The sequence below is a fragment of the Cicer arietinum genome, chromosome 4 (assembly GCF_000331145.2).
Source record: "Cicer arietinum cultivar CDC Frontier isolate Library 1 chromosome 4, Cicar.CDCFrontier_v2.0, whole genome shotgun sequence".
Taxonomy (NCBI): domain Eukaryota; kingdom Viridiplantae; phylum Streptophyta; class Magnoliopsida; order Fabales; family Fabaceae; genus Cicer; species Cicer arietinum.
Genome location: NC_021163.2, coordinates 64,388,915 through 64,403,667, shown reverse-complemented (window position 1 = coordinate 64,403,667; position 14,753 = coordinate 64,388,915). Strand labels below are relative to the sequence as shown.

General features: G+C 32.5%; 4 protein-coding genes across 6 annotated transcripts; 1 reads left to right on the top strand and 3 right to left on the bottom strand.

Moving 5' to 3' along the window:
* Positions 1 to 704: 704 nt before the first annotated feature.
* LOC101488977 (tubby-like F-box protein 5) lies at positions 705 to 3,670 on the top strand. 3 transcript variants are annotated; one of them, XM_004499110.4, is made up of 5 exons: positions 705 to 1,004; positions 1,319 to 1,708; positions 2,071 to 2,158; positions 2,517 to 2,649; positions 2,865 to 3,670. In XM_004499110.4, exons 2-5 carry the CDS (start codon positions 1,337 to 1,339, stop codon positions 3,532 to 3,534), a joined length of 1,263 nt encoding a protein of 420 aa, XP_004499167.1. In that variant the 5' UTR covers positions 705 to 1,004; positions 1,319 to 1,336; the 3' UTR covers positions 3,535 to 3,670. The 3 variants fall into 3 exon arrangements, with proteins under 3 accessions (XP_004499167.1, XP_012570834.1, XP_073223915.1); XM_012715380.3 differs by lacking the exon at positions 705 to 1,004 and having other exon boundaries at positions 1,020 to 1,708; XM_073367814.1 differs by lacking the exons at positions 705 to 1,004; positions 2,071 to 2,158 and having other exon boundaries at positions 1,568 to 1,708.
* A 72-nt stretch (positions 3,671 to 3,742) lies between these two features.
* LOC101489306 (uncharacterized) lies at positions 3,743 to 6,216 on the bottom strand. The gene has a single exon (XM_004499111.4). It carries the CDS (start codon positions 6,076 to 6,078, stop codon positions 3,916 to 3,918), a length of 2,163 nt encoding a protein of 720 aa, XP_004499168.1. The 5' UTR covers positions 6,079 to 6,216; the 3' UTR covers positions 3,743 to 3,915.
* A 654-nt stretch (positions 6,217 to 6,870) lies between these two features.
* LOC101488639 (uncharacterized) lies at positions 6,871 to 10,487 on the bottom strand. Its single transcript, XM_004499109.4, has 2 exons — positions 9,240 to 10,487; positions 6,871 to 8,145 (listed from the first exon to the last, which is right to left on the bottom strand). The coding sequence occupies exons 1-2, from the start codon at positions 10,344 to 10,346 to the stop codon at positions 7,105 to 7,107; spliced, it is 2,148 nt and encodes a 715-aa protein (XP_004499166.1). The 5' UTR covers positions 10,347 to 10,487; the 3' UTR covers positions 6,871 to 7,104.
* A 1,006-nt stretch (positions 10,488 to 11,493) lies between these two features.
* Positions 11,494 to 14,716, bottom strand: LOC101488317 (U-box domain-containing protein 5-like). Its single transcript, XM_004499108.4, has 4 exons — positions 14,559 to 14,716; positions 13,159 to 13,344; positions 12,364 to 12,471; positions 11,494 to 12,051 (listed from the first exon to the last, which is right to left on the bottom strand). The coding sequence occupies exons 1-4, from the start codon at positions 14,628 to 14,630 to the stop codon at positions 11,647 to 11,649; spliced, it is 771 nt and encodes a 256-aa protein (XP_004499165.1). The 5' UTR covers positions 14,631 to 14,716; the 3' UTR covers positions 11,494 to 11,646.
* Positions 14,717 to 14,753: the final 37 nt, after the last annotated feature.

Here is a 14,753-nt window from a genome sequence, read left to right as displayed (position 1 = left end):
GTTGAGTTTTGTCACTTGGTCTATTTGATGTGCCACATAAAGTCTCAATTATGGTGAATGAATGCCCTTCAATCCAATCTTTAAAATTGTGATTTCTATTTGCTCTAGTCACACAATCAGCATGTCAATAGTTGTTACATTTAAATTGTACGAGATTTCAAATTTAGTATTTCAGTTTTTTTATTTTATTAACAAAAACATTTAAAAAAAATTAAAAAATCATTAAAATTTAAATAGTCTAATCTTGAAACTCACATATTGATGATATGATAAATTAGTAACTATAACACATCTAAATTCTCCTATGCTATAGAAAAAATGATTTTTTTTATATTTCAATTCCCGTGTATAATTACATAAATTAATTTCTTGAATTAAATAAAATCACTACACTCTCAATAAAAAAATTAAAATCAATAAGAGAAGATCATGAAGATTTTTATGTGGGTTTGATAACCATTGACCATTGAATTGGTCTATGATTGAGTCACATAGTTTGATTAGTTTCACGACAACAATATTAGAAAGATTACTATTTACTATCAAGGTGGTTCCCACTTAAATAACCATTATTGTGCCAGAAATTGTGTTAGGCACTCTTAATGTAGTATAGTTTAAGGCAAGAAATAAAAAAATAAAAAAACAAAATAAAATAAACAGTGAAGTTTCTACTCATTTAATAGTAAACAAAAAATTTAAGCAGTGATAATGCAAATGAAAACTAAACTTGAGTTATGTTGCTGCAAATTATTATTTTTTTTTTAAGGTTTGTTTTATCTATGTGGTTGTGAAGAAGGGGTGCTTTGCTTGATGCTTTGAAAAACAAAAAACAAAAAGGCATGAAATTTTGATGCCCATTTTTCTAGTTTTAGTTTTATCCACAACCTTTGTTTTGAAAGTTAAAAACTTTGTGATAATAATAACTTATAAACCCCACAACACCTCAATTTCCACCCTCTCACCTTTTTTTTGTTTTGTCCAACACATTGGCTTTGGAGTTTGAGGTAACAATTCTTGAAACCACTTTCCTCATTTTCTAGACTTTTGTCTAATGGTTACATGCATCTTCCTCTAAATTCTTGAGCTATTTTTTTCACTTTTATTTATTTATTTTGTTTCTCAATATATCTTGTATTGGTTTAAGGACTTAAATCTTGTACCAACTTTTATTTTTATTTTTTCCCATGCTTTTTACTTCAATATATATTATCATTCCATCATATTGTTAATATAATAAATACATTAAACTTAGGCAAAAATGTTATATTGTTTTGTATGATGTTTAATTTCTTCTTTTCAAACACAACAACTATGCTAGATTTCTAGTCCTATCATAATGTCATTGAAGAGTATTGTGAGAGAGATCAAGGAGATGGGAGAGGGAATTGGAAACATGTATAGAAGAGGAGTAGAATCCAAGCATATGCATAGACATGGAAAATCTCACATTGCACCTGAATGTTCATCACCATTGTCACTATCAACAACAACAACATCATCATTATCACAAAGCCAATGGGCTAATTTACCTCCTGAGTTGCTACTAGACATAATTCAAAGGGTGGAAGCTAGTGAAAACTCTTGGCCTTCTAGAAGAGCACTTGTAGCTTGTGCTTCAGTTTGTAGGTTGTGGAGAGAGATAACAAAGGGTGTGGTTAAGACACTTGAGCACTGTGGTTGCCTCACTTTTCCTATATCATTGAAGCAGGTAATTAATTATCACTCTCTTTATGTATTTCTGTTGAATATGGCTCATAGTTCGTGATAATTGGGTAAGGTTTCAGGAGTAGTCTTGTAAACTTGACTGTAGTATTTCAACATAAATTGTACACCTTAAACCCTAAACATGAATCATATTAAAAGATGCTGCATCAGCTCTACAATCGAAGATGTAGGCACAATTGGTCAAACTTCGTGATCAAATCTGTGTTCTTTGTTTGCATTTTTCATATCTATTTTCTTTTGAACCGTGATTGTTGTTCTCGTTTGATGTCATTTTTCTTCAAGATTGGAAGCACATGGTAATGGTTACTAGAATTTGTGATTACTTTGTCTTTTATTGATTTTCAGCCTGGTCCAAGAAACAATCCTATCCAGTGTTTTATTAAAAGAGAAAGGGCTACTTCCACATATAGATTATATCTTGGTCTCAGCCCTGGTAAGATTGTTGAGCTCACAAGACGTTTTCTCTATTTGGTAACAAATTGTTAGATTTTTTGTAGAATAACTCTAAGGTTTCTCTTTGAATAAAAAAATAAGTATTAGTAGTTGTTGAAACTTGAATTATCTTCCTTTAGGCTTTTTTGTTGTATTCTTTTTTATCTTTCTGTAAACCTTCAATTTGATCCTTAAACTATCACGCTCTTGCCTATTTGGTCCCGAACTACAGAAATGTAATCAATAGTCCCTAAACTATTATCAATCTAACAAATTAGTCCCTAATAATCACTCTCTGTCCTATGATGATTTATGCACCTTTTGTAATTCCTTTGAGAATTGTTTTACTCTATTTGCAGCTCTTTCTGGTGATATGAGTAAACTGCTCTTAGCAGCAAAGAAGATTAGAAGAGCAACATGTACAGAATTTTTAATATCATTGGTAGCTGATGATTTCTCTAGAGCTAGCAATACTTACATTGGAAAGTTGAGGTAATTAGTGCCCTCAATCCACAATTTTTCATGGCTGATGCATTATTCTTATGCTCACTCGATTACTAAATACAAGTTGTAACCGTAAGGAACTGCAGTCGGAGACTTAGACACAATTGTTCGAACTTTGTCATCAAATCTCATGTGTTCTTTGTATGCATTTTTCGTATCTGTTTTCTTTTGAACCGATGTTGTTGTTCTAACACAATGAACAGGTCTAATTTTCTAGGCACCAAGTTTATGATTTTCGACGGTCATCCTCCACAAGATTCTTCACTTCCATTGAGTTGTAAGTTGCAGCAAAGAGTCCATCTGAAGCAGGTACTTCCAAGGGCTGCTACTGCTGCAAATCCTGCTAACTATAAAGTGGCAACTGTATCTTATGAACTCAACGTTCTTCGAACAAGAGGTCCGAGGCGAATGCGGTCTACAATGCACTTAATCCCCATATCTTCAGTCCAAGAAGGAGGAACTGCTCCCACTCCTTTGGAATTTACCAATTTCCATAATGAGCATGATGCATCTACTAGTCAAATTTCAAAGGAAAAGAAGCAAGAAGTTGTTGAAATTGGCTCAACTTGCACTGATTTTTCTAAAGAGCCACTGATATTGAAAAATAAAGCTCCTAGATGGCATGAACAGCTTCAATGTTGGTGCTTGAATTTCAAGGGACGCGTTACGGTCGCCTCAGTGAAGAACTTCCAGCTTGTAGCAGCTGCAGAACCTTGCCATAACGTTTCGGCTGCGGAACAAGAGAAAGTTATATTACAATTTGGAAAAATTGGGAAGGACATATTCACGATGGATTATCGATATCCTCTCTCCGCATTTCAAGCTTTTGCAATCTGTTTGAGCAGCTTTGACACAAAACCAGCGTGTGAATGATAATGCCTTTTCCCTTTGTGGACAAAGTGGTCCTGCCACTTTTTCTATTATATAAAATGTACATTCTGCAGGACCAAGTTTGTGTAATGCTAGCTGTTAGGATTAATGTTAATTAATGTATAAGAAAGTTTATTAATTTCTCACAGCACATAATGTATATTATCTTGCAATATAAATGAACAATTAAAAATAAAAATGACATCGAATATAAAAATAAAAAAGTAAACATTCACATTATACATTTGTAGATTTTGTCAACACTTGCATGATGAAAGTGTCTACATACTCTAAATCAAAGTATCAATGACATGCTCCTTATTTTCTTATACTTGAGTGTTGCAATATTTCTATACAAGGGAAGCTATGTTGTTTGTTCTTCTTTCACAGAATCTCAATGTCTTCAATGTCATTGCCTCTGAAGCATCTTCTTCTAACTGTTGGCTGGAATGTCGACTTTTGAGACCGACTAATGTTAAACTCAGTCCTGCGATTGTTGTGAGTGTCTTTATCGTCGCGCTTGATGGATTCTAAGGACTTTTGTGGAAGTGTGACTTGAACTCCAGGGTCTCTTTCATTGATTGAACCATGAAACATGAGTGAATTATTGATACTTTGTATGTTGCTGTTAACATATGCATTCCCTACCTCACCATGCTCCATTGAGTCTTCTTCTTCTTCTTCATCTTCAGTGTTAGTGTTTCCTTCTCCGTCTGTTGTCACCTCATTGCTCTCTTCATCAGGATCAGTCTTGTAGTCTCTATGAATGTGGATTGAACCTTCTTTCTTACCTGACTCAGAACCTACATGCATTGTGGCTCCTCTATTGTCACCAGTCAGTGTTATCACACTGAATTGTTTGTCCTCCATAGGATGTGTTGGATTCACAGAAGCTGATATTTTGCCAACAAACTTTGTAATATCATCTTTGATACCTTTTTGCAATGGACCCTTTTCATTTTTATTTCCCTTTTCTCTTTCGTCCATCGATGGAACAGTTCTTTGGTGTGATCTGCTTGAGTTTGATGTGGCAAACATTATCTTTCTCTCTACTGTTTCTCTTACACCATGCTTTTTCTTATCCTTTGTGCCTGAAGTAGATGCTTTCGTATGTCGAGTCGGTCGGCTTGTACTTGTGTCTTTGTCTTTTCCTACCTTTTTAGTTTCATGCATAACTTTCAACTTTTCTTCGTGTTCACGGAACTTGATTTGAGTTTCCAAAGGAGGGGACTTTGGTTTTGTTGAGATTGATCCTTCCTCGTCTAAATTTGTTGTTGTGTGCTTAAACAGATTCTCTAGTCGTGACATGGGGTTGATTTTCAACGGTGACTTCATCTTTGGTTCTACTTCATATGGCATCGGATTAGACATTGACATCTTCTCTTTTTCTTCTTGAGTGGTAGATGATGTTTGCCAAGCGTTTTCTTTCGGTGAGATTGATTTTTCCTCATCTAAATTTTTTGTTGTGTGCTTAAACAGATTCTCTGATCGTGACATGGAGTTGATTTTCAACGGCGACTTCATCTTTGGTTCTGCTTCATATGGCATCGGATTAGACATTGGCATCTTCTCTTTTTCTTCTTGAGAAGTAGATGATGTTTGCCAAGTGTTTTCTTCCGGTGAAATTGATCTTTCCTCATCTAAATTTGTTGTTGTGTGCTTAAACAGATTCTCTGGTTGTAACATGGGGTTAATTTTCAACGGTGACTTTATCTTTGGTTCTGCTTCATTTGACATTGGATTAGACATTGACATCTTTTCTTTTTCTTCTTGAGAGGTAGATGATGTTTGCCAAGTGTTTTCTTCCAGTGAGATTGATCTTTCCTCATCTAAATTTGTTGTTGTGTGCTTAAACAGATTCTCTGGTCGTGACATAGGGTTGCTTTTCAACGGTGATTTCATCTTTGGTTCTACTTCATTTGGCATCAGATTAGACACTGACATCTTCTCTTTTTCTTCTTCAGAGGTAGATGATGTTTGCCAAATGTTTTCTTTCGGTAACTTGGTGATTTCTCTTAACGGTGAATTCGCCTTCACCTTCAACTCAGACTCAACTTCAGTTTCTTGTGGAATTGGCTCAGACTTGTTAACAAGTTTTTCCTTTTCTTGTTCAGATGAAGATGATGTAGTATGATGAGTACTTTCATCAGCAGAAGAAGAGGGTGGAGAGTTGACATGTTTTGGAGATGTTGATGGAGAAGAGGGTTTTGAGTGAGTGGTCTCAACAACCACAGAAGATGATAATGGTGTTGGATGAGGTGGTGATTGGTTTTGAGGTTCACTTCTAGTGGCTTCTTGAGCTTTGGTAGGACTAAGAGTTAGAGGAGGTTCTGCAGGGATTATGAGAGAAGGCATATATGGTCTTTGAACAGGAACATTTGTGTCTGATTGAGTAGTTGATTTTGATGTATCTTTCAGACGGCGAGACGATGATTCAGACATTCCCATTAACCAAGGGATTCTAAAACGAAATGATGGTTTTTTTTGTGTCATTGATGGTTTGGTTAATATCTGACTACACAAAATGATGAATGTTTTTCTGCCCATGTTGCAGAATGTGATTCTAGTTTATATACACCTGATTGAAGTTTTATGCTTTGGATGCATGATGAGGCTTTCATGTTCCACAATTTACACTGATTCTCTTAAAAAGTTATGATTTGATTCTTTTCTTAGTTATTCATATTAATTAATATTCTAATAATCAAACGTTTCCACCCATTATTGTTTCTTGACTATTAAAAAAGGATATGCCTTACCTCATTATTGTTTCTTTGTTTTAGTTATTCATCCACTTATTTAAAACTAATTTCATTTTGAACGGAAGTGTGTGAGCATTCATTTTTGCTTGGTAAGCTCTGCAAAGGGCATGACCCATCAGGTTCAGAAATTCAATGTGAAAGCAACCAAAAAGTGCTTTTCTTCATATACTCCTTTCAAGAAAAGAATTCAGAGACAATCTACAGTCACAATTAAATACCAAAGGTAGGGCGGACAGACGCATATATGGCTAACCGATATCTCGATAAACAATTGTGCAATTTCACATACATACACACAGTAAAATATAAGAACATTCAAGAAAAGGATATAATGGCGCAACGTATTTATGGAGTTTGTGATCACCATCACAAGCTTATTATCAGTATATCAATATGTTTAGAAAAATATCTTCGTAGACAGACAAGTTAAAAAATGTTTTCAAAAGTCTCTACATGCAACTGCATCCAAATTCATAGGCAGTTCAAGGTAAAATCAGAACAAAGTGCATCAGACATGTCAAAAAAATACTGTAATATGAATAAGAAAAAGCTTAATCAAATTAATCTACTATACAAATGACAAAAGTTCAAAAGAATATTTAGAGAAATAAATAAGTTAATCTGAACACTAGTGATCATGTAACCATGGCAAAATTCATAAACATGAGACAACTTATCAAGCATAAACTCAATCCTTTATTGGTTACATAGTATGGTCAATCTATCAGGCTGTGTCTCCCTTAATAAAGCAGTGAATTCGTAGGTCACTCAGCAGAGAAAGAATAACATGGAACAACTCACAACGACTAAACTACCTCATACTTAATGGTAAGCGGCCAGATCTAAGGGCTGAATTAAGCTGTTCAGATGCAGTGAAACCCTGTGCCTCCATGAGCCCATACATTCGTTTTGCATCCCGCAAAAACCCACCACCAATAAGGCCGGATATAATCCTTTCAAACTCATGTGGTTGTAATTCGTCCTTTCTAGCTTCCAAAACACCCAGTGTTTGAAGGGCCTTTTTCTCCATTCTAGTCCTTGCATACATATCACAGAGACTAACTTGAACCCTAAAAGGAGGAGCCTCACCGAGCAGAGCAATTTTATTTAAAATCTGTTCAGCCTCATCAACAAGCTGCATTTTAGCCATCCAGTCCATAAGAACAGAATAAGTTGCAACCCCAGGCTCAAACCCATCCTTCTCTGAAGTCAAAAGAAGACTTAATGCCTTGTCCAATAAATTTGACTTCTCATAAGTGCGAATCATGGCAGCAATGCACCGATCATCAGGCTTATGCCCAAGTTTAACCATATAGTCAAAATTAGAGTTTGCCTTATCTAGGTCACCTGCAACTGCAGCTGCTTCAATAAGCAAGGTGCATGTCTCCAAAGTCGGCTGGAACCCTGCAGTATGCATAGCTGTTGAAGTTCGTGAGGCACGATTGAAGTCACCACGTTGAGAATAATATTGGAGCAATGACATGTATATTTCCTTTGTGGGCCTAATATCTCTTGTCTCCATCTGCCTCATCAGTGTCTCGCCCTTTGTAGGTTCACCAGCATTTATATAGGCCATGATCATTGAGTTGTAGACTTTTGCGTCAGGTTGGAAACCCAGGTTACTCAAGACTTTAAATGCTTCTTCTGCACGTTCAATGTTACCTATCTTGCTGTACATGTGGACCAACACATTGGCTATCAAAGTATCTGGTTGTATACCATTGTCATTCATCTTCTTAAGCATCCTCTCAGTATCATCAATGCGGTTCTCTTTAGCATACATATCAATAAGCCGAGAGTAGTCAGAGATATTTGTTTGGAAAGAATCTTCAGTCAATACCATTTCTGCCACCTACAAAACCATAGGGTTTGAAAAGAAAAATTAAATCCAAAAAGACCTTACTTCATCTCATTTTGGATCAAAGCAATTCACTTCTTAACATATATGTACTACATGAAGATTTTTTTACAATTTCCCTATGCAACAGATGGAAATGTCTTCCTAAAATCATCTGTTCTCTCAACTAAATAATTTATATAAGCACAAAGCCATAAAACAATTGGATCAGATACTAGAATAAATGAATAATTCCCTATCAAAACAACAATTGCTACTTCAATATTTTTAATGACAAACGTAATGATCTTTTATGACATTTCATTCCTTGTAAATAGAACAGTTGTGTAACTAAGCTCCATCAAGTTGACGTAAAGGGTACTAAAAACAACAGAAAGAATTTCGATGCCAGATATCAAAATAAGTTTCAAGAAGCAACGCCCAGTTCTGAAATTAATGTAAGAAAGAATTGACCCACTCTAAAATCACACTGAACAAGTAATTTAAACATCTTCAACCAATAAGACTAACATTGATCCTGAATTCTGAAATACAGTCTGCGTCATCCATATATATGCCCAGCATCCTGTCCTTCATATCCTCATAGAGGGGCAGTATTTAGGTCTAAACATTGGCATTTCCTAATAATATTGCAACAACATCGTTCTGTTTGGATAAATAGCTTACGTAAGCGCTTATCATATAAGTGCTGATGTATAAGCTATTTCTACAATAAAAGATAAAATTAAGTCAAGCTATTTTCATAATATATCCTAGAGAACTTATGAAAATCAGCTGAAAATAGTTTATGGACATGTTATAAGTTGTTGGTTCCACAAGTTCTACCAAACAAACTCACAAGTGTTTATGTTAGTAGATAAGCTCAAATAAGTTAATTCAAACATGCTCCAAAAAAGCTTATCACATTCACATTAGACAACATTTCCTAATAACATTAATCTGCTAAAATATCAACAAATTCACACACACAAGTAATCTAGGGTAACCCCAATTGCTCACAAAAAGTAAAAAGGCAAATACAATTGTATATATAATTATATATACTAATATACCGATCCAATGATATAAAAATCAAACCACTGACATACCTTGAAGTACAAAGGAGAATTCTGATTTTTCAACCTATCAAGCAAATTGATCCAATCAACCCTAGCAGGTTGTAGAAGCTCAACCCACTCAGCCAACAATGTTAACAAGCTATCATCTCCATCTTCCTCCTTCAAGGACAGAATTTTGTCGGTAACTTGTTTACATTTCCCAGTTATCGGCTTCACCTCCTTCGGCCAAAGAACTTCTCCTGCCTCATGAATCCTATCAGCTACTTGTTCCCATTTAGGATCAGATAGATCAAGCCCATAAATCTTAAACTTCAGCTTCCCTCTCCTCTTGGGAAGCCCAACAACCTTATTCTCACCCTTCTCCTCAACATGAACATTGTCTTCAACAACACCATCAACATTAACAGGTTCCAAATCAACATTTGTTTCAGTTTCATCAAGTTTTGTTTCTTCTTCAACAACAACCTGTCCCTCTTTCCTCAATTTCTCCAAACCCTCATAAAACTCATGTTCCTCCATTTTCTCACGTGCCCATTTAAACCTAAGTTCTCTAAGCAAATTGCCTCGAATACCAACCTCGCCGGCGAACCTACACATCTCTTTCACTTCATCACACTGCAAAAAACCCTTCATTTTCTCCTTCTTCCTCTCATTATTCATATCCACCAAAACCTTATTACTAACCTCCCAAACCGTTCTCCAAAGATCCTCACTAAAATCCACCGAAGAAAAAGGGGAAAACGACGCCGTCGAACCAGCACCAGCACCTTTTTCCATTTCGGAAACAACTCTTTCGACGATAACAAGAAGCATTCCATCGACAGTGGTTTTATCGCATTCGGGATACGATTCCTTCACTTTCTTCCGCATTATCCATGCGAATCTGGAGAGGAATTCGTTAGTGGTTTCGTCTTCGTTGTCGTTTTGTTGGACCTTATCGTCGTTTAAGTGAGTTGTTCGGAGTGATGGATCGATTAACGAGTTACTGAGTTCGGGGGAATGGGAATGGAAGTTCCGGTAACCGGTAAGAGATGAAACGGGATGTCGTTTGAAGATAATTGATGGAAAAGGAGAATTGGAGATTGATTTGAGTTTGTTGATTGAAGAGCCAAGAGAAAGTAAAGTTCTCCAACTCATTGTAGCTGAGATTGAATTTCAATTTCAATTTCAATTTCAATTTGATGGAAGTGCAGAATCAAGTGGTTAGGGTTTTGGGGTTTAAGGTGAGGTAACCCCAGTAACACTGTTACAGATGTATTCACGAACGAAGAAACGAAGAAGAAGAAGAAGCAATAGCATTAAGGAAATTAAATTTTGAGCCCGTTATCATTTAATGGGCCTGTCCAGTACTTAGATAGGCCTATAAAATGAAATAAAAGGATTGGGGTGTGGTTAGGAAACTTGGGGCGCAGGTAGCAAAGCCCACTCAAACTTTAGCCTCTTCTATTGGTAGTTTAAAGTAAACTTGAAAAAAGTGCTAAACTCTCAATTTTAATTTAGAGTTTACAATTCTACGGTTATTTATTATTTGGACTTAAAATATAAAATTTTGGTTAATATTATTTGCTAAAGCTTAATTTATTTATGTGTTATGTTGCAATATATATTGATTTTAACAATAAAAATCTTGTGTTTTTAGTATTGTTGTAGGGAACAAGTGTTATCCCTTGATATGACTGTTGATTTTTGCAATTCCAATTTTCTTTTCACAGTTTCGTTTTACTTTTGAGCAATACTATAAATTACGAAAGCATTAGAAACGAAGTTTCACAAAATTGTAAAAAAGAATGATCAAACGCAAGGTAAGAGGTATTATAAAATTGGTTGTGCATTAGTCTTTAGCTTTATAAAATAACCCTATTTAGAAGTTATTTGTTCAAGTATACTATTTGTTTTCAAACCAATTATAATGTTAGTGTTAAATTTCATAGCAAATAGTTATCTATCAAAATATTTATGCTTTATTATCCAGATGAAATATTATATTATTGTTATTAAATATATAAGTTATTTAAATTTTAAAAAATTATTACAAATTTACGAGTTGAGTTATGATAAGCTCTATAAGTTTATATAGGTTCTTGAATTTAGCCTCCTTTACTGTAAATATTTTGTTTGAGTATCCGAACTACATAATTACAACCAAATAAATGTTTTTAATTTAACATTCTAAAACTCTAAATACATATTTGGTATCAAAGTAATTTGTTAATTAAAATTATAGTGAGGCAGTGTGATTTTTAAAAATTTATTGTTATATACTACTAACCTAATAGAGAATCAATGAAAAAAAAAAAATCTAGAAGAATTATCATTGACATTTGACAACATTAAATAATTACATAAAAAAATTAATGATATCTAAAGTGTAGTATCAAATGAGTGTCAATTATTAGCTATAAACAATCATAATCCAACTTTTGTGTTGAAAGAAGAATCATTGTCTAGATTCACACACATTGCCTTCATCCTCATGCTCAAACAATTGGTCATGGCATTCATGTTTCATTGATTTACTTCCATTTTGAAGCTGAAAAGTGAATTTTTCATATTTGAACAACAGATGTAAAAGATATTCTAGAAGTTCCTTCTCCTTTTGGTTTGTATTATTGACTTTTTCAAGCTGTTTCTTAAGAGATGCTTTCTCTACTAATAGAGATAATGGAGATTTAATATCCAACATCATAGCTGCAATTTGAATAGCTTCAAGTTCTGCTTTCTTCATAGAAGCTGAATCATAAAATTCCTTCTCAAGCAATGAAAGTAATACTTTCCTAGCCTCATTTTCTTCAAATTCTAAGGAAAATTTTGTATCCCTTACATCCTTTAATATTGCACTTATCTGTAGACATGTTCCAAAAACTCTCAATTATATAAAAATCCAACAAAATGTGAAATATTATGCCGCACAAAATATAACATTATAATAAGAGATTAATTTATGTGCAATGACAATGTAAAATTTATTTACTATTCAATCAAATCATATTAATGTCACTTTATTATATTAATTTCTATAATATTTTCAAAAATATTTATTTGATATAAAATATGATTGGATAAACGTGTTAAAAAAATTTAAATTATCGATGGATATAAATTAAAATTCTTACAATAATTATGTGGGGAAGGCTAATTAGAAAGTATAACTAACCTTAGTAGCCAATGAAATTGAAACTTCATTTTGAATCTGAGCCAAGTACAAGTCGAAAGCATTTCTTATTTTTTCACATCTTGAAAGAGTCTTGTGTGATGTTATTGCCTAACAAATTTGCAAATAAGAATTTTAGTGTTACCAGCGAAGAATATGAGACTATGAGAGAAAACTCAATACTAAAGAGGAATAAATGACATGATTAAGAGAAACACAGGTGATATAGATTGTCTTTGGTGTGTTTTGATTATATTTTTTAAAATGTGAATGTGTTTGTTACAGTAGTTTTTAAATGTATTAAAATTACACAACAAATATAAGTATATGTATTTTTTATTAATCATTTCGGTCTTTAAATGTGTTTTGTATTCATTAAGTTTGTTTTAGATGTATTTTCACTAATCCTTTGTTCTATAAAATTTTTAACAAAATTGACATTTGATTATTTGTTTATAAATTAAGATACTATAATAATTAAGGATCAAAATGATTATTTGATTTTTTTCAGCACTAAATACATATCTGACAACCATTAAAAGAGATACATGACGTCTTCCTTATGCAAATTTTTTGTATTAGTTGGAATTGTTTTTATATAAACTATATATCTCGAGATAGTTAATGGAAATAAGCTTAAAAAAAACTAGCATGTGTCATAAGTTTTCCCAAACGATTTTTAAAATATCTATATAAATAAATAAATTTAAATAAGTTAATTCAAACAAACCTTATTCAAATTATCGGATACAATTATGCATATAAAAAAAAAAGTAAGGTTTGAAGTTGAAGAAGAACCAGGTAGAGTTTACTAGAGTCAGAAGAGTGTTTAATAAGTGAGTTAGCTTTATCCAAAGTGAAGTGCAAGGAGCAGAGTGCCTGAATTGCTAAGGCACAATTTGGTCGCGAAGATTCAATGGCTAATAGAATATGCAAAATGCTATCAATGAATCTATGAAGCTCTATGCATATTGAACGGTGCACCTGCACAAGTGAAAAATTTAATGAAGTAATTGATTAATCTTTTCAAATGTTGCTACCCTCGTCTCCCTTTTTACTATCTACACCCCTCTATTTTTTTTTTTTATAAACAAAATACTTAAAATATACTTTTCTATTAATAACATTATTAACTTATACCTAAACTCAAATTTTATATATTTACGTGAACTCAATTTAACTACGTCTCATTTACTTTATACTTAAACTTTCTTTTTTTTTGTAATTTTAAATAGTAAAATTCATATTTTTGAGTCTACATTTATATATTAGATTATTTATTAAATTAATATAATTAATATCGTATGATATTTCTTTTAAAAGTGATAATAATGTTCGTTAATTTTAATATTTGTTGAGATAATGTTAAATTTATATAATATTTTATCAATTTTAATTTTAAGAATATTAGAATCTGAGGTCTTTTTTGTTAAATAATTGATTTTTATTTTCTAAAGAGGTCTAAAACGTGTTTGATTTACTACGTAAATAATCTCAATTCACTTATATCTACCTGAAATCAATTGTGATCTCAATTACTGCAATCTCAATTACGTAAGTAAAACGTACGTAAATTGATACACATAAAATAAATTAAATTAAGTGTACGTAAACATAAATTTAGTTCACGTTTGTAAATTCAGTTCATGTAAAGATTATAAATCTTATAAACAGGCAAAAATATTTTAAGAATTTTTTTATTATAAAAAATTGAGAATGTGAGTAGAAAAATAAAAATAAAGGTGTATGTAGTAAAATTGTAATTTTTTGTTTTTTGGTATTAATTATCAGATTAACTTTTATATCATTAAAAAGTTTTATATAGTTTAAAAATCAGAATTACCACAACTCATATTATAACTTCATAAATTTTTCCAAAAAACTATCACTTCATAATTTTACTTCACATTTTTTTTAAATTCTCTAATTTGTATTTATGATAATTAAAATACCCCACTATTTAATAAAGATAATTTAATAAAATTACAATATTTTTTTATGTAAAATAATTTTGACTACAATAATTAATTTATTATCCGCGTAAAATGCATGTCTTACAATATCTAATCTCATGTATGCTCTTAATGGTAATAAAGCTATAACTCATTAATTAGTTTTAAAAAAACACTTAAAAACAAAAAATTGTTGGTGATGATTAGTATTTAAAAAAGAAAAGATAATTGAGGGAAACTAACTACCTTGAGTTTACAACAGGTTGGAATTGGAATTGGAATCTCCTCCACAGGTGGAACACTGTTAATGGGCAACATTGGATTGGAACTCAGATAAGAGAAGAGGAAGAAGAAGAATAAAGATTATGATTGGTAAGGTGCCGTGTGGCAAGGATATATATATATATATATATATATATATATATATATATATATATATTT

Bases quoted from the DNA above. Each gene is read 5' to 3' on its own strand.
- LOC101488317 (XM_004499108.4), bottom strand. From the start codon at position 14,630: ATGTTGCCCATTAACAGTGTTCCACCTGTGGAGGAGATTCCAATTCCA. The intron at 12,472-13,158 runs GTTCTTCTTCAA...CAAATTTGTTAG, and splicing joins ACTCTAGTAAACTCTACCTG to GCAATAACATCACACAAGAC. The intron at 12,052-12,363 runs GTTAGTTATACT...ACATGTCTACAG, and splicing joins CAATTTCATTGGCTACTAAG to ATAAGTGCAATATTAAAGGA.
- LOC101489306 (XM_004499111.4), bottom strand. From the start codon at position 6,078: ATGGGCAGAAAAACATTCATCATTTTGTGTAGTCAGATATTAACCAAA.
- LOC101488639 (XM_004499109.4), bottom strand. From the start codon at position 10,346: ATGAGTTGGAGAACTTTACTTTCTCTTGGCTCTTCAATCAACAAACTC. The intron at 8,146-9,239 runs GTATGTCAGTGG...ATGGTTTTGTAG, and splicing joins ATTCTCCTTTGTACTTCAAG to GTGGCAGAAATGGTATTGAC.
- LOC101488977 (XM_004499110.4), top strand. From the start codon at position 1,337: ATGTCATTGAAGAGTATTGTGAGAGAGATCAAGGAGATGGGAGAGGGA. The intron at 1,709-2,070 runs GTAATTAATTAT...ATTGATTTTCAG, and splicing joins TTCCTATATCATTGAAGCAG to CCTGGTCCAAGAAACAATCC. The intron at 2,650-2,864 runs GTAATTAGTGCC...CACAATGAACAG, and splicing joins ACTTACATTGGAAAGTTGAG to GTCTAATTTTCTAGGCACCA.